The sequence below is a fragment of the Lepidothrix coronata genome, unplaced genomic scaffold (genome assembly GCF_001604755.1).
Source record: "Lepidothrix coronata isolate B3197 unplaced genomic scaffold, Lepidothrix_coronata-1.0 Scaffold99, whole genome shotgun sequence".
Taxonomy (NCBI): Eukaryota; Metazoa; Chordata; class Aves; order Passeriformes; family Pipridae; genus Lepidothrix; species Lepidothrix coronata.
The window spans coordinates 873,130-896,267 of NW_016690279.1; the positions used below are offsets into that span (position 1 = coordinate 873,130).

General features: G+C 45.4%; 1 protein-coding gene across 1 annotated transcript; it reads left to right on the plus strand.

Moving 5' to 3' along the window:
* Positions 1–1,429: 1,429 nt before the first annotated feature.
* On the plus strand, positions 1,430–11,437 carry ACTR5 (ARP5 actin-related protein 5 homolog). Its single transcript, XM_017822838.1, has 9 exons — positions 1,430–1,827; positions 3,225–3,454; positions 4,288–4,457; positions 5,282–5,499; positions 5,839–6,021; positions 8,134–8,256; positions 8,787–8,926; positions 9,837–9,969; positions 10,488–11,437. Exons 1-9 carry the CDS (start codon positions 1,444–1,446, stop codon positions 10,731–10,733), a joined length of 1,827 nt encoding a protein of 608 aa, XP_017678327.1. The 5' UTR covers positions 1,430–1,443; the 3' UTR covers positions 10,734–11,437.
* Positions 11,438–23,138: the final 11,701 nt, after the last annotated feature.

A 23,138-nucleotide genomic window follows, 5' to 3' on the forward strand; every position in this document is an offset into this window, starting at 1 on the left:
GCTGTGCAAGCCTGGGTGCTCAGTGTGTTCCACAAATCCAGCACACCCCACTGGACTTTCTGTGGCATTCTTTATAATTAATTTTTTATAATTTATTTATTTATAATTGTTATTTATTTATTTATAATTAATTTTAATTCAGAGTTAGTAACTTTCCAAGTACAGATGCCCTATTATGATTGGTTAGTAATTTCCATACGAGTTATGTAACCCCAGATAACTTCTCCACATGCTCGGGGAAGGGTCTTCACCTGGGCAGGGGTATTTTTGACGTGTAGGTATGTTTTTTAGTATTACAATGAAGATAGTTCAGCTATAGGGCACATGAACCTTGAGTATTTTGCTGAGTTAGCAGTGTATACATAGACATACATCAACATCTTGATTTACTACATCCTTAAAGCTTGGTAGTTCCAGAATGTCAATGAGAGGCGATGTTCCTGCTACCCGTTCCACTGATTAGGTCTCCTTTCACGGAATTACAGAATAGCTGGGGTTGGAAGGGATCTCTGGATATCATCCAGTCCAAACCCCTACGAAGGCGGGGTCACCTGGAGCAGGGAGACTCCACACCCTCCATGGGCAACTGTTCCATTGCTCTGCCACCCTCAATGGAAAGAAGTTCTTCCTCATGTTGAGGTGAAACTTCTTGTGTTTTAGTTTATGGCCATTGCTCCTCGTCCTGTTGCTGGGCACCACTGAACAGAGTCTGGCACCATCCTCTTGGCACCTGCCTTGGAGATATTTATGTGCATTAATGAGATCCCTTCGCAGTCTTTTCTGGACTGAACAGACTCAGCTCCTGCAGTCTTTCCACATTAGCGAGATGCTCCAGACCCCTCATCATCTTTGTGGCCTGTCCTGGACCCACAGCAACCTCCCAGTATCTGAAGGGGGCCTACAGGGAAGCCAGAGAAGGACTGTTCATCAGGAACTGTAGCAACAGGACAAGGAGTAATGGGTACAAACTGAAAGAGGGGAAAATTGGGTTAGATATTAGGAAGAAATTATTTACTGTGAGGGTGGTAAGACACTGGTACAGGTTTAGATTAAATACTCACAAAATCACAGAATATTCTGGATTGGAAGGGACCCACAAGGATCATCAAGAACACCCCATCCCTGGAAGTGTCCAAGGCCAGGTTGGAACTGGCTTGGAGCAACCCGGGCTAGTGGAAGGTGTCGCTGCTCATGGCAGGGGGTGTGCTAGGATGATCTTTAAAGTCCATTCCAAATCCTTAACATTCTATGATTCTGTGCTGGCTGCTGCCTGTCCCACTGCTCAGGTCTCCTTCCTTGCTGATTAGGCTCGAAAGCACACAAAGATCTCATACCAAGGAACGCCCTGATTTAAGATAATAAGGTAATTCTGACATTTCGTAGCGGCGGCGGTCCCGGAACCCCCGCGCGCTGCCGCGTTCCCGGCCGGACGCGGGGCCCGCCATGGCGGCGCCCACACGGGTGTTCGCGTTCCGGGACGCGCGCTGGGCCCCGGACCCGGTGCTGGCTCCGAGCGCGGCCGTGCGGAGCCCTCAGCCTGTGCCGCTGGTCATTGACAACGGCTCCTTCCAGACGCGGGCGGGATGGGGCTGCCCGGATCCCGCCGTGCCCGCCGAGCCGCTGCTGCGGTTCCGCTCGCTGGCGGCGCGGAGCCGCGGGGCCCGCGGCGGGGCCGGCGCCGAGACCCAGGTGGGCAACGACTTGGGCAGCCCCGAGCCCCTGCGGTGGCTGCTGCGCTCGCCCTTCGACCGCAACGTGCCCGTCCAGCTGGAGCTGCAGGAGCTGCTCCTGGACCACGTCTTCCAGCGCCTCGGCGTCTCCTCGCAGGTAACGCCGGGCCGGGGCTGGAGCCGCCCGGGAATCGTGGAATGCTTTGGGTTGGAAGGGACCTTAAAGCTCATCTCGTTCCACCCCCTGCCACAGGCAGGGACACCTTCCACTAGCCCAGGTTGCTCCAAGCCCCGTCCAACCTGGCCTTGAACACTTTCAGGGATGAGGCAGCCACAGCTTCACTGGGCAACCTGTGCCAGGGCCTCACCACCCTCATAGGCAAGAATTTTTTTTTCCTGATATTTAATCTAACCCTACTCTCTTTCAATTTGAAGCCATTTCCCTTTGCCATGTCACTCCAGGCTTCTGTAAATAGTCTTGCCTCATCTTTCCTATAAGTTCCTTCAGGGCCGGCCCCAGGGATGGGGGGTCTGGGTGGAGGGGGAGATTCCACCTTAACATGGGGAAGAACTTCTTTACTGAGCAGTGACCGAGCACTGAACAGATTGACCAGAGAGGCTGTGGAGTTTCCCACATTGGAAATATTCCAGAATCATCTGGACACAATCCTGTGCCGTGTACTCTGGGATGACTCTGCTTGAGCAGGGAGGTTGGACCAGATAACCCACTGTGGTCCCTTCCAAGCTGAACCATTCTGGGATTCTGGGAGGTTGTGGCTGGTCCATAGTAGGAATTTGGAGGTCTAGAATTTCCTCTGGCTCTCCTGGGATATGTTGTCCCCCTCCTCACAGATAGTCACAGCCTGGGTAGACAGTGAGGTGAACCTGGCTGGGCAAGGTGTGCCCCAGGGGGGTATTCGAAGCTCTGCTATGTTATGCTGTTAATTTCTTCATGGTTTTGTGGTGAAGCAGAAGGGGAGGATTCAGCTGCAGAGTGAAAGGCTTGGACTGCAGTGTCCTGTCAGATCATGTCTGAGAACTTGCATCCAGGATCAGCTTTTGAGAAGGACATAAACATTATTGGTGTTGTGTAGGGCTCTTATTAGTAGGGCTTATTGACCACCTGTACTTCCAGCTACGTTGAGAGTTGATCCTCAGGCCATGGAGCCTTTTGCCTGCATGACAACACAAGTATGAAAACTTTACCCAATGTTGAACTAAACTTCCAGTGGTTTTCTCTCGCACTTCACCTTCTCATTGCATGGATTTTGGTTACTTAGATTTTTAATGATTTGTATATGCTTTTAAAAGTCCATTCTCCTCCACCATTAGGAATTTATTCTTTGGTTGAATTAACATTAACATCTTTTTTTCCCCTTTAAGCACTAGATATAATTTAGCTTACGTGATTTTACGTGATTAATAGCCTGCACATAAAGTGCTTTCTCGTGGCTGTTTTGAAGGAGTTCTTGCTGGTGTTCAAAAGAAGAAGCAGGGATGATTGTGTTTTCCCTTCATACCTTTGTTATTATTCTTTTCCCTTGTCTCTTCCAGGGTTGTGTTGATCACCCAATTGTTCTGACAGAAGCAGTGTGCAACCCTCTGTATTCAAGGCAAATGATGTCCGAGCTCCTCTTTGAGTGCTATCAAGTGCCGAAAGTGTCCTATGGTGTGGACAGCCTGTACAGTTTTTACCACAATAGGAGGCAGAAGTGGCCCTGCAGTGGTTTGGTGATATCCTCAGGATATCAGTGTACACACATTTTGCCAGTCTTAGAGGGCAGGTGAGTTCTTGGTGTCTTAAGTGCAGCCTCTCTTTGTCAGGCATTGGCTTTTCAAGTGGTGCAACTATCCATTTTTCCAGCACTGAGTATTCCAGCCCTGCAGTATTAACTCCTACCAGGTCTTAATTTATACTGATGACTTAAAACCAGGCCTGCAGATTTTACTAGGTTCTGTTGAATTTTGAATTGAAGAAACAGTACTGTCTTTGTATTTTTAGTTGCTACTCATGCCAAAATTTTTACTTTCAAAAGTAGAAGGGGATATCTGCTCCAAGTGAAATCAGGCATTAAAAAACATAGGTTTTAAAGCAGCTTTGGGACAAAATAAAGTGCCTTGTGAGAGTTCTGCAGTTCTTGAGGCTTTTATCATTCTAGTTATTCAGCTACATTGCTCTACTTTCTCTTTTTTCTTTTTCTTCTTTTTTTTGAATCACTACTGCAGGCAATGGCTTTATTAGATCTGATAAATGCTTCATGTTTTCAAGGGTTACACCTGGCCAACTGTAAAATGTTGCAAAGGTTAAAGAACTACTTTTAGCTCTGCTAACTGTCACTTCCCTTGTTAGAATTATTTAATATTTGGGGTTTTTTTAAAGCAGAACTGAGCCTTTCAGAAAATATCTGCAGTAAACACAGCAGTGATTATGCTGTCTGAGAAAAGCAGGTGTGTTAGGTTCTGTGGTAACTGAATCTTGAAATATTTATCTATGAATATTCATCTGTCTACTTGTCCGTATGAGAAATTAAATAATACTGAAGTAAGCAGGAGGCGTGTTTTGTGTGGATTTCTTGTGGATTTCTCCAGTCTGAGCTGTGTCTCTTTGCATTTTGAGGCTGGATGCCAAGAACTGCAAGCGCATCAACCTGGGGGGGTGCCAGGCTGCCGTGTACCTGCAGCGGCTCCTGCAGCTCAAATATCCCGGGCATTTCGCAGCCATCACGCTCAGCCGGATGGAGGAAATCCTGCACGAGCACAGCTACATTGCAGAGGACTACATAGAAGGTAAAATCAGAGTAATTTACTGCCAGATAGTGTTCATCCACACTTAGTTTGTCGTCTGTATCCCTTGTTTTGGGATATCAAGTTGGCTGGGATTCTACCAGAAATACTCTACCACTGTATTGCTATCTTTGTAGCTGTCTTTCTTGTAACCTGCCTCATGCTTAACAATGGTTTCAAATTTAAAATTAAGAAATAAAATTGAACTACTACCAAAAATAATCTGTATTAATTCAAATTTATCTGTGAATAAAAATTGGGATTGTTTCAGAGGACAATAATTTAAAATGAGCTTATTATTTACTTTATACTTCTAAAACCCCTTTAAATTGGTTAGGATTTCTACGTCTAGCTGCATTTCTTATCGGCATTAAGGTTTCCAAAATTGCAGAGGACATTTGTCGTGACTTTTTGTGAATTCCGTAAGTTTTACAATTTTCATGGTAAGTGTCATCTGAAGTAGTGGTTGAAGAGAAGTGTGTTCTTAAATTTGTCACTTGTGAAGGAGCCTGCAGGAGTCCTTAAAAATGTGTGAGAGCTCCTCTTGGAAGGAGAGAAGAGACTTTAGTGTGCACTTCCACTTGTTAGTGCTTTGTGTTTCCTGGAGATCAGAGCATGAAGAAGCACCTGCACTGAGTATGTGACCAGAGGGTAGCACTCAGAGGGAGTAGCCAAGCATGGGGGCAGCTGCCAAGAGGTGACAAAATTTTAGGCTGGACTATTTCTGCCTTCTTTCATCACCTTTCATCCTCTGCATGGAGTGTGTACAACATATGAATCATTGTCTTCAGCTGACAAAACAGTTATCTTGCTTTCAAAACACGCAGAGCTCCAGAAGTGGCGGTGCCCAGAGTACTATGAGAACAATGTGCACAAGATGCAGCTGCCTTTCTCCAACAAGCTGCTGGGGAGCACTCTGACATCTGAGGAAAAGCAGGAGAAAAGGCAGCAGCAGTTGCGGCGGCTTCAGGAACTCAATGCACGTCGTCGAGAAGAGAAGCTGCAGCTTGACCAGGAGAGGCTGGACAGGTTGCTGTATGTACAGGTAACCAAGGCAAAGTTTTCATGTGATATTTTGGGAGGAGAGCAGGCTGCCATTGGAGCTGTATCAGAAGGTCACGTGTCATTGCAAAGAACCTATGGCTGTCCTGGGTGTTTTCTGATAGGAGCTTGCCAAGGTTACTTGTGAGATAACAGGGAGAGACTACTGATGCAGAGGGTGCTTTCAGGTTCTGAACAGCACTTTGTTTGGGAAATATTTTGAATGCTGCCAAAGTGTGTACATGGTAATATCTAGTAATGAAAGCAGAGTGTCTGTGCACGCACAGTTGACAGATAGTTGTGATTACCCTGTCTTGGTCATTCACATCTCATCTGTCTGCAGGAACTTTTAGAAGATGGTCAGATGGATCAATTCCACAAAGCTTTGGTGGAGCTGAACATGGACTCTGCAGAAGAACTTCAGTCTTACATCAACAAATTGAGTGTGTCTGTTGAACAAACAAAGCAGAAAATCCTACAGTCAGAAGTCAATATTGAAGTAGATGTTGTGGACAGCAAGCCAGAGGTACGATGTTTTGACCAAGTTAATCCCTATCTTATCTCTGAGAGAATTAAATTTCTGTGCTTGAAAATGTGTCCCTTCAGTCTTCTAGTGGTGAACTAAGCTTTTAACATGCTGCAAGTCATTGTCAAGTTGGCAACTGCTTCTCTCTTTTCAGAGAGAATATCCTGAGACAACTATCCTTAATTATTAGTAGCCTTCTATTAATGATATAGAAGAACCCATCAAGCTTTTTCTTAAAAACAGTATTTGTTTTTCTTTCTGTTCTTCCCTTTCAGGTGCAGAGAACTTTATGGTTAAACAACCAACCTTTTGCTTTCATGCTGGCTTTTTTTGGTGCAATTAGGCAGTCTGTTCTGTTTTGTTTACTTAATGAAAGGTTAATTGCTACACTTGGTTGTTGGAGTTGTCTTGAAGATGAGAAGCTTGTTTGTCTGCTTTGCCAGACTAACACAGGCCTAGCACACAGCAGCTGTTTCTAAGAGGTGGTCTAAGGTGTTTGTGCATGTGCTTATAATTGCCTTTCAAGTCACATAAAACAGAGCTTTTTTAGTTATGGCAGCCTTTGCTCAGGAAGAAAGACAGAGAGAAAAACAGAAAATTGAAGCATAGAGGAGAGATCCATATTTAGGTTGCCCAGAGAAGCTGTGGCTGCCCCATCCCTGGAAGTGTTCAAGGCCAGGTTGGATGGGGCTTGGAACAACCTGGTCTAGTGGAAGGTGTCCCTGCCCAGGGCAGGGGGATGGAATGAGATGAGCTTTGAGGTCTGTTCCAAACCAAACCATTTTGGGATTCTGTGATTATCAGTAGAGTTTGTGTAACAATCAAAATGATTGTGTTTGAGCAAAATTCAGGGAGATGATGGGCTTACCATTTTGGTAAAACATCCTTCTGCCTTCTGCCTTCTATCAAGAGAAATTGTTCTAGAAAGAAGATAATTGAAAGACTATCAGTTTCCTGTAATTTTGCTCAGTGGTTATGCCTAAGTTCCAGCATGGATCCCACACTCCTTCTCTTTACTAGGTGTAACCACAGACCTTGAAATGAATCCACAAGTCTTTTTGTTTGGTCTTTGCCTTGTGAGAGCACCTACAATTATCACCAAATCCATTTTTTAGACAGGCCATCCTTCTCGCATGTAAAGGAGTCTAAAAGCTAATTATGTTGTCCCAATGTCTGTGCCAAGTCTCCAGCAGAATTCAGTGTTTCTTTCTGGTTTTGGTTTGTTTTGGGGTTTTTTTTAGGATGTAAAAAGAAATGGATTTAACAAAGCATAAGTGGTGGAGAGAACTTGAGGTGACTGCATTTGTTTGCTGTGACAATGAACTCTGCTCAAACTTCAGTTTGAGTAATTGCTTCTATTTAAGTGAATATAAAATAGATACTTAAGAATGTTTAAAGGATCTAGTTTTAGCTCATCCTGCTAGATGAGCTTTCTAGTCGTTGCAGCAAATATTTCAAGTTTAAAATAACCAAAATAAATATTTAGCAACAAAATCCAAAAGGTAATATTGTAACACAAAAAATAAAGAAGATAATTAAGATGCTGTTGCAAGCTCACAACAGGAGTCCTGTAGGATTTTGAGTGATGCTTTTCATTAGGAAAGTGCTTCACATCTGTGTAAAATATAAAGGGTTTTGGTGCATCCCATAAGCAAATGGTAGGTGGTTGAAACTGTCAGAAATTGTATGGTGGCTTTGTAGCTAGCAAATATTTGTTTTCCAGTCCCACACAAACAAAACAGGGAATTTAATGGTAATTATAGTGCAGTTAGAGATGCTGGGAGAGCACCAAGTTTTCACCAGTATAAAAAGCTATTTTACCAGGTTTTAATATGTTATGTTTAGGACATGGCTGCCTGGGATCCTGGCAGACTAAGGCCTTGATTTTTGAGCTAGCATTGTGACAAATTTATTGGAAGTGTTTGATTTTTGTGCTTTGAGTGAATGTCTGTCCTAACTTCTTTCTGTGCATATTTGTTTTCAGGCATGTTAAAAAGTTGAGATTTGAGGAAATTGGCCCTGAGTTTTCCAAATGTGACACGTGAATTGCAGTCACATGTGTGCCCAGCACACCTGACCTTACCTCCCGTAATACACCTTCTCTGTTTCCAGACTCCTGATTTGGATCCATTGGGCAGTGAACAGTCACTGGAGGATATGGAAAGTATTAATGAATTTGAACCTTTGTTTGCTGAGGAACAGCCTGAAGTTGAGAAGCCTGTTGCTGCAGTACAGGTTTGATTTCTATGTCTATACCTCGTGCCAGAGGTTTCTGCATCCCAGTTGTCCAGCAGGTTTGCTAACATTTTTCCCAATGCAAACACTGTTTGTCTGCTCTTGGAAGAGATTCTTAAACTACCTGAGCAGGACATTGAGAGGAGAAGTCCTTGCAGTCTTAGCTGGTGGTTTAGACCATGAATATACCCACTTGGTTCACTCTGCAGGCAATGTCTGTTGTAGCAGTGCCATGTTATTAGGAAAAAAAAGTCCTGCTCAAGGTTTTTTTGTCTGTGATCCATAAATGATATCTCATCCCAGTGGACACAGCTTCCAACTTGTGAGGTAGAGCCTCAGTGGCACAATGGAGAGTAAATTATAGGAAAAGTCCAGCTTCCTTGGTCTTCTGGAACCTTTTACATCATTCTCTTTATGAGAGCATTACCATCTGCTTTTTGTACAGAATTGTTTGGAAACTTTTCTTATTCTAGAATATTACTGTTCTTTAACATAATTACCCACTACTTCTCAATCTCATCTTTTCAAAGCCCGTGTTTAACCTGGCAGAGTACCACCAGCTTTTCCTTGGCACTGAAAGAATCAGGGCTCCAGAGATTGTCTTCCAGCCCTCCCTAATAGGAGAAGATCAGGCTGGTATAGCAGAAACCATGCAATATGTCCTTGAGAGGTAAGTTTACAAACCTGCTTACTTCAGATATCAGCTTTTGAAATACTCCTTATTTAGCAATAATTTGAGAAAATGTGTTGGAATAGTTCTTTTTGGCGGGGTGGAGCACTGCAGAATAGACATGTCTTCATGTTCTGAAAGTCACAGGTAACTCTGCTTGTCTTAAGTCAGTGGATCTATAAATTTTTTTGATCAATTACCCCATCAGTGAAAAATTTTTGAGCACACACCTCTAATAGATATGTCTTTATAAATTACATACAGGTACTACTGAACTGATATATTGTGAACATTTTAACACATACACAAAAATAAAAATTTAAAAGGATGAGATAAAGGTGAAATAGACACTATTTAAATTTATTTATTAATGGTACAAAAAAATACCTTCTTCCTGCACCCCACTGGGTTGTCTTGCACAGATCCTGCTTTGGAGATCCCTGGTCCAACTTGTTACAGAGGGAAACAACAAACCCTTGTAAATATCCATCCCATGCAACAGTGAGCTGGCAGTCTCTGGTTTTGGGAGACCAAAATCAGGGGTAACATTTTAAAGTTATGATATGCGCACACTTGCTGGACATTTCCAGACAAATTAGCACTGGCAAGATTTCGCCCCTGAACTGTATGAACACAGGAGATTGCATTTTCTGAAAGGTAAGAATTCCGGCCCTAGAAAGAAGGTAGAAATTCTGTTGTTGATTTATGGAGTACAGTCCACTGAGTGCTTTCAGGGTTTTCTTCTGCCACCCCTTGAATTTCCAGAAAACAAACAGAGTTTTTCATGCTAGGAAAATGAAGGAAGTTTCTCCGTTAATCCTGAGGCAAGGTATTAGTACCCCTCAGAGCTGTTACAGTTCACAGGGAAGATGTCCTTGAGAAAGGCTGAAGTTGTTTTTGTTCCTCGTAGGTACTCAAAGGAGCAACAAGCTGTTCTTGTCCAGAATGTTTTTCTCACTGGTGGAAATATGATGTACCCTGGACTGAAAGCCAGAGTCCAGAAGGAACTCCTGGAAATGAGGCCGTTCCAGTCGTCTTTTCAGGTGTGTGTGTGTTGACATTATGTTTGTGTGATCAACTTGTTGATTTGGGTTCAGAAGTCATTGGGGTTGGGTGAGGTGCAGAGCAGGTGTCCTTAGAGCATGGGAATGGAGTGTTTTATGACAAGACACTGCAGACAGCTGTTTTGACCTGAGAAGGTGCAAGTTAAGCAAAGATACAGTTGCTCTTTCTGAAGTCAGTAGAAAGAGTAGGGAAGATGCCTTGGAACAGGAAAATCTGCTTCTGCTAAAGGACCGAGCACACAGAAGCATGTTTGGCTGGAAGTTTTCAGACTGATTTCTTAGGAATTGATTCCAAGGTGAAAATGCACTTCAAACTCTTTCCTAACTTCCTATTCTTCCCCAGAGACACTGAGTAATCAGCTCAGACTTGTGAAGCTCAGTGGTTTGTCTTTACCACTGCAGTCAGGGTAAAAAGGCCTTTATCTCTGCAATCAGGGTAAAAAGGCCTTTCTCTCCTGTGCTGAATTGACATTGCTATTCTATTTTCCTTCCATCAGGTTCACCTTGCTTCCAGCCCTGTTTTGGATGCCTGGTATGGGGCTAGGGACTGGGCAGTGGAATACATGAACCGTGAGGAAGGCTGGATAACCAAGAAGGACTATGAAGAAAAAGGGGGAGAATACCTCAAGGAACACTGTGCTTCCAATGTCTATGTCCCCATTCGCCTTCCCAAGCAGGCCCCACGGGCAGCAGAGGTGGCGGCGCCCAGAACACTGGCCTCAGGCACAGGGGAGCAGGGATAGCCCTGTCCTTGGCACTGACCAGGTGTGCAGGAGGGCACACCTCGTCCCTGGTGCTCGGGAGCACTGGGACTCCATCCAGGCCCTTGGAGAAGGAGGAGGACAGGCCATGCTGGCTGTCACTTGGCATGGTTGGAGTGCTCGCAGAGCGCTCGGTGCTGCTCACGCACAGCAGCATGGAGAGAGGAAACACCATCTGCAGTCTCGTAGTAAGACTCAGGGGGTTTTGAGAGTGTATGTTTTACAGGTTTTTAAAATTTTATTAAATGTCCTGGTTTTATACTGGTTTTATTTCTTGATCCCGCAGCGGGGCTGTATGGACCAAGGCAGCCCAGCAGGGGTCCCCCTTGCTCATTGCAGCGATCCTCTGTCGGGACATGTCGGGCAGGACCGAGGGGCTGAGCTTGGCCTTCTCTCCTGCTCTATGGCCTGTTCGATCTCCTTCGTGCTACAGGCGTTCTGCTAAAGCACCACCCAGTAGGTGGTTTCATTGATGTCAGTGATGATATCGATGACTTGGTTGAAACTGGAGAACTGGTCACATAAAGACACAACCTTCCATAAAGCACAGTCCAGAGGGACTGCCAGGTCTTGTGCAGCCCTGGAGTGGTTTTACAGCAGTAGTGCTGAGCAGGGCAGCTCTTTGATGGGACTGTTTGATCAAAAGTTGATTTAGCAATAAAGCAAACTTTTTGCTTTACCGCTAATTTATGTGTTTCAGCGATTTGACTCTTTAGAGACTACAGCATTGGCTGTACCTTGCTTACAAACGCAGGTTTGCAGCCAGACCCCTGTCCTGGTGTACAATGTATTCCAGCTTAAATTTGACTGAGGATTCAGTTGTTGCACTGAACAACTTGCAGTTGCATTCCCAAAAGAATAGTCAATACTTAATGTTGAACTGAAACCTGAGGAAACTCCATCCCTTTGGCAAAAGCTGGAAAAGGTAAGACTATAGGGAAAATAACCAGATCGTATCACTGGTATAAAAAGGTGTAGACGTGATGATTTACTGTCCTTAAGGGCTGCAGAGCATCAAGATAAGTTGTCACCTGGCAGATTCAAAGCAAAGGACATCAGGTGCTTGTTGATGCTGAAGTTGTTGCCACAGGATGCAATATGCACATTTTTGAATTCCAAAAGTATTACCCAGAAGTCTGTGGTCAAACACTGAGGTCTCACCTGTGCATTGAGGTGCTGTAGTGCGTGTTCTTCAAGAGAGCATGTGAGGGAGGGGTTGTTGCAGACCTGCTCTCATACAGCTCCTGTGGCACCCAGCACTGGTCACTCAGGTGGGACACAGGTCTTGGTGGGCCTCTGGCCTTTTCCTAACAGGCTGTTGGGCAGGACAGGAGGGCAAGGCAGCTCTGTGCCTCCAGGTGATCTCAGGTTTGGACTATTAATCCTATCCCTGGCTGCCTGGAGGCAGTTTTCAGGACCATTAAGGGAATTCTATGGGTTGTAAAGAATGTGGAAAAACTGTGCTGTGCTGAAACAGGGCAAAGTTACACCCCAACATGTCTTTTCGGATCTCAGTTTCAGTGACCTGGAGTGGAGTAAATGATGTCCCATTGCTATTTGACCCCTTTCTGACACATCTTTAGCTACTTTAGGCAGAGTGGCTACTCAAGGTATGGAAATCTGTTCTGATACTTGGTGTTGGCTACCAAATAGATGTGTCTTGTACATAAAACTGTTACAGGGTGAAAGCCTGAAAGGGCATCCGTAGTGGATGATTATGTGACTTCTAAATGTTTGGCTAAATTGAGCCAGACATTTCTCTTGCATTAATTCAAAGTAGAGCTGTTTAATTCTGTACAGAGATGCCAGAGCAGCTGCTTAAACAGATTTAAGGAAGCATAATTTTATGATCTCCTGAATATTAGCTGTTCATTTTTTACTTTATCTCCGCAATAGCTGAAGAAAGTAATGAAGTTGGATGACATGATCATGGTCACAGGCTGTTCTGAGTGTGCTAGTGGGCATTCAGTTGCTTGGGGTAACATCATGAAAAGTGTGAACATTGCAGAATGGGATTAATTTTACCATTTAAGTTCAGTTCCCTGGTAATGATTTGGCTGTGGTACTACATGAGCATTGGCACTATTCAAGTGGAAGGAGTGTGTGGTACTGATTGCAGGAGGGCACAAAGGTGTTATTTTTTATGATATTGGTGGAGTTCTTCTGGAGCTTCATCACTGTGACACTTGTGGCAAGGTTTTCTCATACCCATGTGCAGAAGAATTTGTTCAACTAACTGGCACAGGGCTCTCCAAAACTGAAAGGGTTTGGACTGTGTCTTCTGTGCATTGGCTTCTGCCACCTGAGAGGGGAGCAGGGAATAGGCACCTGCTTGGCTCCTTTTTAATGGGACTTCTGGTTGTGTGAGGAGCACTAGGAGGAAAAATAATGCTTCTGTGGACAGGAAACTTGAAGTGATGCTGTGAGGGCCTTTGCCAAGTGATTGTAGGGCTGCTTTTGAGTGAGCTGCTGTGCCAGCAGCCGTGGAATCTGTGCTGTGTTTATCCTGGTAGGTGTCCCACAAGCTGACCAAGTGCAATTGCCAGTCCTGAGATGGTCAAGTGGTTCCCATTTGGTCCTCAGTATATTAAGTTCAAAACAACTGTAGCCATATTATACAATTCAGTTATCACCTAATTCAGGTCAAAGAATACAAAAAGTACAAGTTGCAATTTAACAGGAGTGGTGAGTTTGGTCTATTTAAAAGAGAGCTCAAACTGGGTCCCACCTTTCACAGGGTCCCTAAGACCTGCTCCGGGTGGAAACACGACGTCAGTGAGGAGCCCAGGAGACTCAACATCCATCACGTGTTCCACGTCCCAGATTTCTGTTTGAGCTGCTGACAAGCCTCGCTTTTAGGCTTCAAGGCTTCTTATGTTTCCTGTGCCACAGTAACTTCAAACACGAGCCGTTCTTTGCTAAATCTCTGCTAGGACACCAAGATTAGAACTCTCTGCTCCAGTTATTAATCTCTGAAATACTTAATGTGATGTAAGACAGCATTTCAGAAAAAAGAGAAGATGCCCATGAACTGTCACTTAAAATTTAGGATTATCCCTCTGGAGACAGCCTGCAATGATCCTCTAGCAGCCAGTCATAAACCACAAGTTTTGAAGCCTGTGTGGGATGAGCAGGGGAGGGGAGAATGCTGTAATGGATTTAACATTATCCCCAGAGTCATATGGTGGGATTTCCACCCCAGTTGGGTACGTCAGGCACAGAGCAGCTGTGCTGATTCCCAGTGCTCACTCCCACTGCTCTGTGCAGAGAGCGAGCTGGTCCCTGAGCAGCAGCTTCAACAAAACTGAGTTTTAAATGGCTCAAACTCTGAGCATGATTTGCCAAGAGTTCTTCAGGCTCCTTTCACTCCCTGTCCTGTACAAGCATGAGAGGCTGGGGACTGGCTGCCTTGTCTGAGCTTGCTTGGAAGAAAGTTCAGTCTGTGCAAACAATTTTTGGGTAGTCTTATCTTTCCAATAAGGGTTTTAATGCAGAGATTGTGTTCTTTGCGGCATTGTTGCCCTCTTCAAAGGAGAATGGTAATAGATAAAACTGATCTGCCTCACTGACACTTGTTTCTGTGTTTGAACAGCAACCCAACTGCATCCAGGTAAGAAACAGTTCTATTGGTCTGCTCTTCCTGCTCTGCTTTGGGGGCTTCACAGGGCTCCTTCACACAATTTTACAAATAACTCAGGTGATGCTAGAATGATCAGAAGTCCCCTGGGGCACACAGGCCCCTTCTCCTTGGGAGTGACCTCCCTGTCATCCCTCTCACATTGAGCACCAGCGGCCTTCCAGCATTTCATCTGCTGCACTTAGATAAATCCACCTGATCCAGAAGCCATCAGCTAAACACTGTCGGTGCTCCAGAGGCAAAATGCCCTAAGAAGGTCCCAGACTGTTTTCCTGGACATATCCACAATGACATGTCCCTGGGGTTCCACTGTGTGCAGCAGGAGGGCTGTCACAGGGTCGATGCCAGCTGCCAGCGCTGGGTTTGACCTGTTAGAGAGCTTCTTGCACAACATCTTGCATAGCTTGTCTGGTTTTAGGAAAAGCACCTTTGATTTCTAAATGTGGCAGGGTTGGGGGTTTTTTTGTCACCTTTGAACTTAGTTTCGTGTCCCTTGGCTTAAGCATGTGCATTACCATGATGGCATTGCTGGCTGGCATTGCTTCTCCGCTCTGGGAAATACATTTCATATCCTCATCCTCAGATCAGTTTATTTTTTCCACTCTACAGCTTGACTAAAATATACCCCACTCCTCTCACCCCAGATTCCTGCCACATACCTGGCATTCTTTCATCCTTAATGAGATGAAGGAGTGGGGGATTTCACCCCCCTGGCATTTTAGAGGAATACTAAGTGGATTTCTCATGAAAAGCCCCATTTAGGTTATGAATCTCCCCTAAAGACAGTCCATGCATGGTAAACCTTGCTTTTGCTGGTAAAGGTAAATGGAGATTTAATTCCTTATTCAATAGCTACTTTCTCCTTGGGCCTTATTGTAATTATTGCCATTGATGGAGTCTGTGTTGGAACAAGTTCCTGGTGGTGTGGATGATGCAGAGGAGATTTGCAGCCTTGCAGAGGTAGATGGGGACACCAGTGGGCTGTTGGCACCACTGTTGTCATGTGGCCAAACTCTTCATATAGACAAGACAACATAAAGGTGATTAAGTGAGAATAGTTTTCATCCAGACTCAGTCATTAATTTCCCTTAATAAACATAAAGCTGTATTGGATCAAAGGTTTCTCCAGCCTGGTTCTGGAAGTGACCTCCAGGAGTTGTTGAGGGAGGAGTATAAGAATAGGAGCAGTGAGAAATGTGTGTTAAACAGGGAGAGGATGGTAAATAGTTCCAGCTGGTTAGTGCTACATAGCCAGGGAAGCATGGAAACGCAATGCTCCTGGAGTCGCTACATGGGATCCATCACAGGACTCGGCCCTCTTACGTGTGTTGAAAGGACAGGTTAAGGTATCTGCGAGGACAAGGATTTTGGAGTAGCAACACTTCATTGGATTGTGAACATCTCTTTGGAGGAGCTGTGCTGGGCTGTGGATGTTCCTGAGCCTGCAGCAAAGCAGCTGTGCTCCAGCAGGGAAGGGCTGGGACAGGACACAGCGAGCCTGTCTCTGCCTGCTGCTTCAGGAGAGGGGCTTTGCTGCAGCTCCATGGGGCAGACACAGCAGCTGCAGGAGCCCTGGGTCCCGTTGTGTGGGGCCCTGGATTGCTTTCATCCAGCTCTGCAGTGGCAGAGGGTCACAGGCTGTCTTTGCTGCTGGGGAAACAATGGAGAGGAAGGCTTTGATTCCAGCAGCGATGGACAGCCTCCTGCTCCAGGGTGGTGCCGATGGAAGGAACTGGGGGCTCAGTTATTTGCTTTTGTCCTTTGTTAACCACTGGTAGCTTCTTGTTGTGGGAACTGCTGTGACTTCTCCTTAGGTTTTATTTATGCTCTTTGGCTGACATTTGCAGGAGGTCTTTGATATTCAGCCCCAGGAGTGTCCCCTGGACTGGCAATGGGAAAGGTTGAGCCAGGGCTGCCCGCAGGCACATCCAGCCAGGGAAGGAAGGCTGGTGTCCTGCTGTGGTGGCAGGAGTGGGGGGAGTGGGGGAGACAAATTAGTCACATGCTATTCTGGGCTGTTCCCAGGCTGATGATTTGTGCCTGGCATCTGTCCTCCTTGGCCACAGCAGTGTCCCAGGTCAGCAGCAAACATGGCTGATCTCGGCTGGTGGGGTGGCAGAGGGTGGAGAAGATCCAACGAATTGGGCATTTACAGGAATTTGTCATGTTTTTCTAGGGAGAGAAAAACTAGGACAATACAGAGCTTTTGTACTGGGTTCAGGCTGCAGATTCATGCCTGGAAGAGCTGGGAGATATCCAACAGGTGTGATCTAGGGGAGCTTTGCACAGGTCTCCTCTCCACAGCATCCTGGGGCTGCACTGGCTGCTGAATTGGGGCTGGAAGGGATGATTCCCCAGCTCCTGTGGGCTTGACTTCCCACTGTGCTGTAAAACTTACACATCCATACCTTTTGCTATAGTTCCTGTTCACAGGAGGATGTTTCTGCCCCTCACTGCCCAGATCCACTTGTCTGGGTATGGAAAGAAAACAACTTTTATAATGATGTAAAAATGGAGGGAATAATTTATATTTGTAGTTCCCCCTGAGCCCAGTCTCTTGAATGCATTTAAGAAATCTCAATGAATATTGTTTTTCAGAACACAACAGATCCCCCAGGCAGCAAAGATGACAATTCCCTGGAGCCATAAACCCCTTGAGCATGTTAACCCAACTCAAAATGCACTTTATAACTTTATATCACCTTCAACCCCCTCAGCTGTTTTACATGCTGGGATTTTAAACAGGCAGAAGCACTTGTGCTGTATGTCTTACAGAGAGCCTGGAAATCTTTAATTGTAGATTTAGGAGCTTAGATGGCAGTTTTATAAACAGTATCAGCAACAAATGATTTTATGAGGTATTAGAGTACACTCTCACAATCTGGGAAGCCAGGCTCAGAGAGAGGTGTTATCTCAAGCTCTGGGCTTTATGTGAAAGGCTTAAGTGGATGGTCACTGTTTCAAGAAGGACTTTAACTTTCAAGTGCTCTCCAATAACCCTTTGGCAGCAGGGACTAAGCTACAGAACCACATGGGAAGTGGAACTGGTTCAGGTGGGAATGTCCTGATTATGCAAGAAGTGGATTGGATATCAAGAAAACAATATAAAAAAAATTAACCCCCAGGCCCCACTGGTTTTTTGTGATTTTTGAACCCCAAAATAGCCATTTGGTATTTCTGACAGAAGGAACCTCATTCCGAGCAGCCATAACTGACCGTTTCCTATTTTTTTCCTTCTGGGTGGGTGGTTCAGCAGCTCTGGCTCCTGAATTGAAGGAAATGTTTTCCTGAAATGCAGACAGAAATGCTCCTGGGCTTTCTGGCTCAGGAAATCAGCCCTCAAGTCTGAGGCTGACTTCTTTGGAGATACAGACACCAGCAGTCCCCACCAGGCTGATAGAAATCCAGCGAGTCAAGTCCTGCCAGAAGTGGCAAATTCTGTTGCTCCAGCTTTGCAGACTTCATGTCCTTGGCATATATTTCTTTCACAGGCTTTGTCAGAAGATGATCAACTCGTCTGCCCCTTCCTTTCTAAAGAAGGCACCATGGCTTAAATCTAGGCAAAAAAGTAACTAGTATTTTATATTATTATAAATATATTTCTTATTTAGCCATCCTAAGAACCTCTTTGAAATGAAAGCAAAAGTATGTTTATTTTGAAAGTGATTTGTTCCTTCATGTTTCTACTTGAAAATAGAAAGGTTGTACCTCCCTCACTGTGGTTATATCACATCCTGAGATGTATGATTTAAACATTTTGAACTTAAGTGCAAACCTTTAATGCCATAATTTCCTAGTACTACTACCACGACTGTTTAGACATAAAAGCCATTTGATTATAGTTTTATGTTAAGTGACGAGCCATAATTAATATGATCATGTTTAATTTCTTCCTTAGTGAACATAACGATAGAATAATTTCTCCAGAGAAAAGAGAGTTTCCTTGAATTACTAAATGGGAAGATTTTTTAAATAATTTAGCTCTTGGAAAGAAGTTTAAGGCATTAGATGGGATCGATGCAGAATATAAAATGCAAAATGCCTTGCTTGAAATGTGGAGAGAAAATTCTAGGGAGCTTCATTTCATGCCTGCAGCATCCCCCTTCCCTGGTAGTGTAGTTTAATTCCAGCCAACATCTTAGCCCCCTGTGGAGCCACTTGCTCACTCCCCTAGTGTGATGGCTGAGAGAAAAGTGAGGAAACTTGTGGTTGAGATAAAGACAGTTCATAGGGAAAGCAAAAGCCATGCATATGAGTAAAGAAAACAAGGAACTAATTCCCGACTTCCCATGTTCAGGCAGGTGCTCAGCCATCCCCAGAACAGCAGAGCTCCATCACATGTAACAGTGACTTGGGAAGACAAATGGCATCACTCCAATATGGTGCTGACCATGATGCCATATGGTCTGGGATATCCCTGGGGTCAGTTGGGATCAGCTCTCCCCCCTGTGTCCCTTCCCCACCGCCTGCTGACTGATGGGGTGGGGTGTGGAATGGAAAAGTCCTTGACACAGTGCAAGTCCTATTTAGCAGTAACTAAAGCACCTCTGTGTTATCAGCACTGTTTCCAACACAAATCAAAAACAGGCTGTGAAGAAAACTGAAGAAAATTATCACGGCCCAAACCCGGCTGCAGATAAGGCGCAGGTAGAGCAGTGGGATTTTCCTGAGTTGTCCCTTTTCCTCTCAGCAACATTTCATGGAAAACAGAATGGAAAGCCTTTGGTTGTCAGAGCTCTCCAGAAGACATGCTCTGTTTCTCAGTACTCTCCCATTTTTGGTTAAACTACGTTCCCCAGCCATTTTGGGAAGCAGAAAGTGTGTAGAGAAGTAGCAATGACCCTCCTGTCATGCCCAGACCCTTGGTGACTCTTTTCAGAGAGGCTCATAACTAGTGCACATGCACCAGTTCAGCAAAGGCTTTTGAAACCTGGGAGCCTGACCACATAGAGGCATTTCAGACTGAAAGAGGTAGACTTAGATTAGATATAAGAAAGAAATTCTTCCCTGATCAGGTGGGTGAGGCAGTAGAACAAGTTGCCCAGAGAAGCTGTGGCTGTCCAATCCCTGGAAGTGTTCAAGACCAGTTGGATGGGGCTTTGAGCAACCTGGTCTGGGGGAAGGTGTCCCTGCCCATGGCAGGGCGGTAGAACTGGATGATCTTTAAGGTCCCTTCCAACATGAACCATTCCGTGTTTCTGTGATTTTCACCCACCCCTACATACCTGTGTATCAGTGTCAAGGACACCAGTGTGGGGGATGCTCTGGAAAGGTGCTCTGGTGTATCTTTATCATTTGGACTTGTACAAAGTAGGGTGACTGTCCCTGCCAGCCCTTCCCTGAGTGAAGCAGCCCATGTAGCTGTCCCTGCTGTCCCTGCAACACCCTGGTGAATCCCACAGGGTTCACAATCCCAGCCATGACACCTCATCCCTTTATCTTCCTTACAGCTCATTTTCTGCTATCAAGTCCTCGAGCCTGGGAGCATTTATCTTCTCCTGGTGGAAATCCAGCACTAATGACTTCAGCAGGAGCAGTTACACAGCTGGAATGTGTTTTATCCATACCCTGACACGATGTGCCATAGCCTTGTTCGCACATTGCTGGTTTGCTTCCGAGCTCTGAGCCACTACCCCAAATTTTTGGTGCAACATCAATACATTTATACTTTTTCCTTCTGTGTAGCTGCACACTGACACCCACGTGTCCATCTCTCAGGAGGAAAAGGCCACTAGTACACTTGTGTTTCACTTTTAGGAGAATGCAATCGAGTGCCATGGAGAGGGTGTTGAAACAGCTTGTGCTCAAGAATATGACCTTCAAATTATTTGCTTAAACTTCTGAATGTAGAGAGAGGAGAGCGTATGTCAAGCTCTCTGTTTCTACGGGGCTGAAAGAAGAAATAAGTGCTTATTTCTGCCTGTAGTTTCTCCCTGAGCCTTCCCCAGGAGTACTTTGGTGTTAAGTATCCGCTCCCCCCAGATCTCTGCTGACATTATTAGCGATAATGGTCAATTAGGTGTATGGGGAAGGGAGGAAGAGCGATGAACAGACGTGTTAATTTTAACATTAGCAGGACAAAAGAGAATTAATGTTTGCTGAGCAGAAAGATTAAGACCCTAGCAGGGAAGAGAGGGGAAGGAAAGCCTGCAAGCCTTCAAAGAAAGAACTGTAGAAAATATTTAACGCTGCTTTTTCAGGGCTGCCAAACAAGCAAAACACATTTTCATCTGCTGGCTCAGATTTGACTTTTGATTCACTATTACATAATGTGTTCTGCAGCACAGGTTTTAGGCAGGGTCTGAAGGTAAAAGGATCCAGGGGCCATTGTGTTGTCAGGGAGAGGAATGTGGTTTTGTGATAGAGGTGGGAATTTGCAGCAGGTCAGGTCTGAGCTGCTGAGGGATTAGGTCGGTATCAGCTCTCAATGCTGCCTTAAGGCAAATTGAATTTTTTACAGAAGAGTGAAAGATTAAGAAAGAAAAAGAAAAAACAACCCTACAACTTAACTAATCACCTACCACTAAATAAGACAGCATGAACTATTCACCACCTCCACTTTGCTTGACACATTACTGCAGTAATTACATTTGGTTGGAGCATTTCTAATCCTTGCAGAATAAAAGGGATTCTGCCCAGCTGTGCCTGTGCTGGGTGAGTGGGTTTGAGTGCTTGGTGGTGGGCTCAGTGTGTGGGTGGGGGGTGAGTAGGCAGGAGATGAGCTCAGGAGGATGGGGATAATGAGTGTGGAGAATGTCCAGGTGGGAATCAGCTTTATCTCACAGGGGTTTTATTCTCAGCTGTGTGATTTCAGAAATTCTGTGTCTCTTGGCTTGCATTTGCTGATGGCTGCTATTAGACAGGTGGGAAACAGGCTATCTCCAAAACAGGTACTGTTTCTCTGTGACTTGTTACTTTTATTTCTGTACTGGAGTAATGTTGGTGACATCCCATCCCAGGTTCTCCCAAGGAGTCCTCTAACTCCTGTTAGACCCCTGGCTCAAATCCCTGCTTGGCTAAAGCTTTGTGGGATGGGTGGCTGCTGAAGGTGGGATTGGAATGGGGCTTTTGCAGGGCAGGAGTCTCTGGCAGAGCTCCTTGCAGAACCCCTGCAGTGGTCACAGACTCCCTCTGCTTTGCTTGAAGGAGGTTCACTCTAGATAGAGGAGATGTTTTCATACAGTAAACAGTAAAGAAAGCTGCAGGTACGTCTAAGCCACAGTTATCCTAACTCTTGAACTGAGAGGAGGCTCTCAGACAACGTTTCCTACTGTACCTCCTCAGAGAAAAGCTCCGAAGAGAAGAAGGAAAGGGAAGCGTCTCATCATGATTTGCCGGCATCAGAACTGACAGTTTCCCTCTCTCTCAGCTGGCTGAAAACATGTAGCATGCAGTCCCCTGTGTGATTATTTGCTTCTCCTGCTCCTGGGGCTGTTGACCCTCACTCTCAGAACCTTTGCGTGTCATAGTTGCGCCTGGCCAGGCTGAGCCCTGGGGGTGACTAAGGGAAGTAAGAAGGAAGAGGAAAAGCCAGAGAGCTGCTGTAGCTTTGCTTTCTCCTCTTGCTATGACAGGTCTGTCACAGTGTGGACAACAGCCTGGTGGCCCTGTAGAGAGTTAAAATCTCTACCGAAACAACTCTGGCAATGCTGCTGAGTGCACTGATGAAAACAGTGCCTGTTTCTCACAGGCTTGGTGCCAGGAGTCAGGGACCTGTCTCTAGTGGTGCTGTGGGTATGCTCAGGCTTAGGCTGAAGTGGAGTATTCAGGTTGAACAAGTTTAACCAGGTCTGCCAAGACCTGAGCACTTTCCTTTATGGTCCTGCCAGGTTTGCTGGGGACTCGCTGAGCCACAGCCTGGTAGTGGCTGTGCTTGCCACTGCTGCTGAAGGGAAGGGACTGTCACCCTGCATGGATATCTGGGAAAGGGGGATGCTGTACAGGACAACAACTAAGAGTTATTTTTCTGTTAGTGATGCCCTGTGTGGGTTGATTGACACTGATGTGATGTCTGATCATGGGTGTTTTTGGTGACACATTTGATGGCTGCCTTGGTACACTGTGGAAGGCATCAACTGGCTGGATTTTGAGGTGAATGATTCCCTCAGTGGAGAAGAGGTGGAGGAGTGTTGGCTGAGTCCTTGAGGGGTTAATGCTGCTGAGGGTTTGTTGTGTTGTGTGCTAGAGCCTTGGAACCCAAACAGGTTATTTTGGGTTATTTTTAAATTCACAGCAAATGGAGGTGTCCAGTAGCACTGGTTGAGATGCTCAGAAGAAAAATGAGGTTGTGACCCAGGGCGGGACTAGGGCCAGCCAGGTACACACCTCCCATGTGCCTCCATCTGGGATTTCTGGCTCCTCCTGCAGTCCCTCTGGGCAGGGACAGGGCTCATGCCTGTCCAGAGTTAACTTAAGAGCTCTTGGTTATCTCAAAACTGAGTCTCTCCCAGGCCATGAGAGAGCCAAAGGAAGTGACATGGGCTTTTCCCTTCCAATGCTGCTCTGTGCCTGTGTCGAGCAGAGACAGTGAAAGCATCAGCTTTCCAGTAATAAGGAATTTGTAGCAACCCATTAATTCCATTAATTCTTGTCTAAGAAGTGAAATGAGCTGCCTGCATGAATTAGTAAAAAAGGAGAGGATTTTTCTACATCCCTCTCTATGTGTTTGAGACAATAGTGCACCTCAACCCTGCAGTCCTTGTGCTCCCAGGGGAGCACTGCAACACCTTGTCCTTGAGCTGGGATTTGTA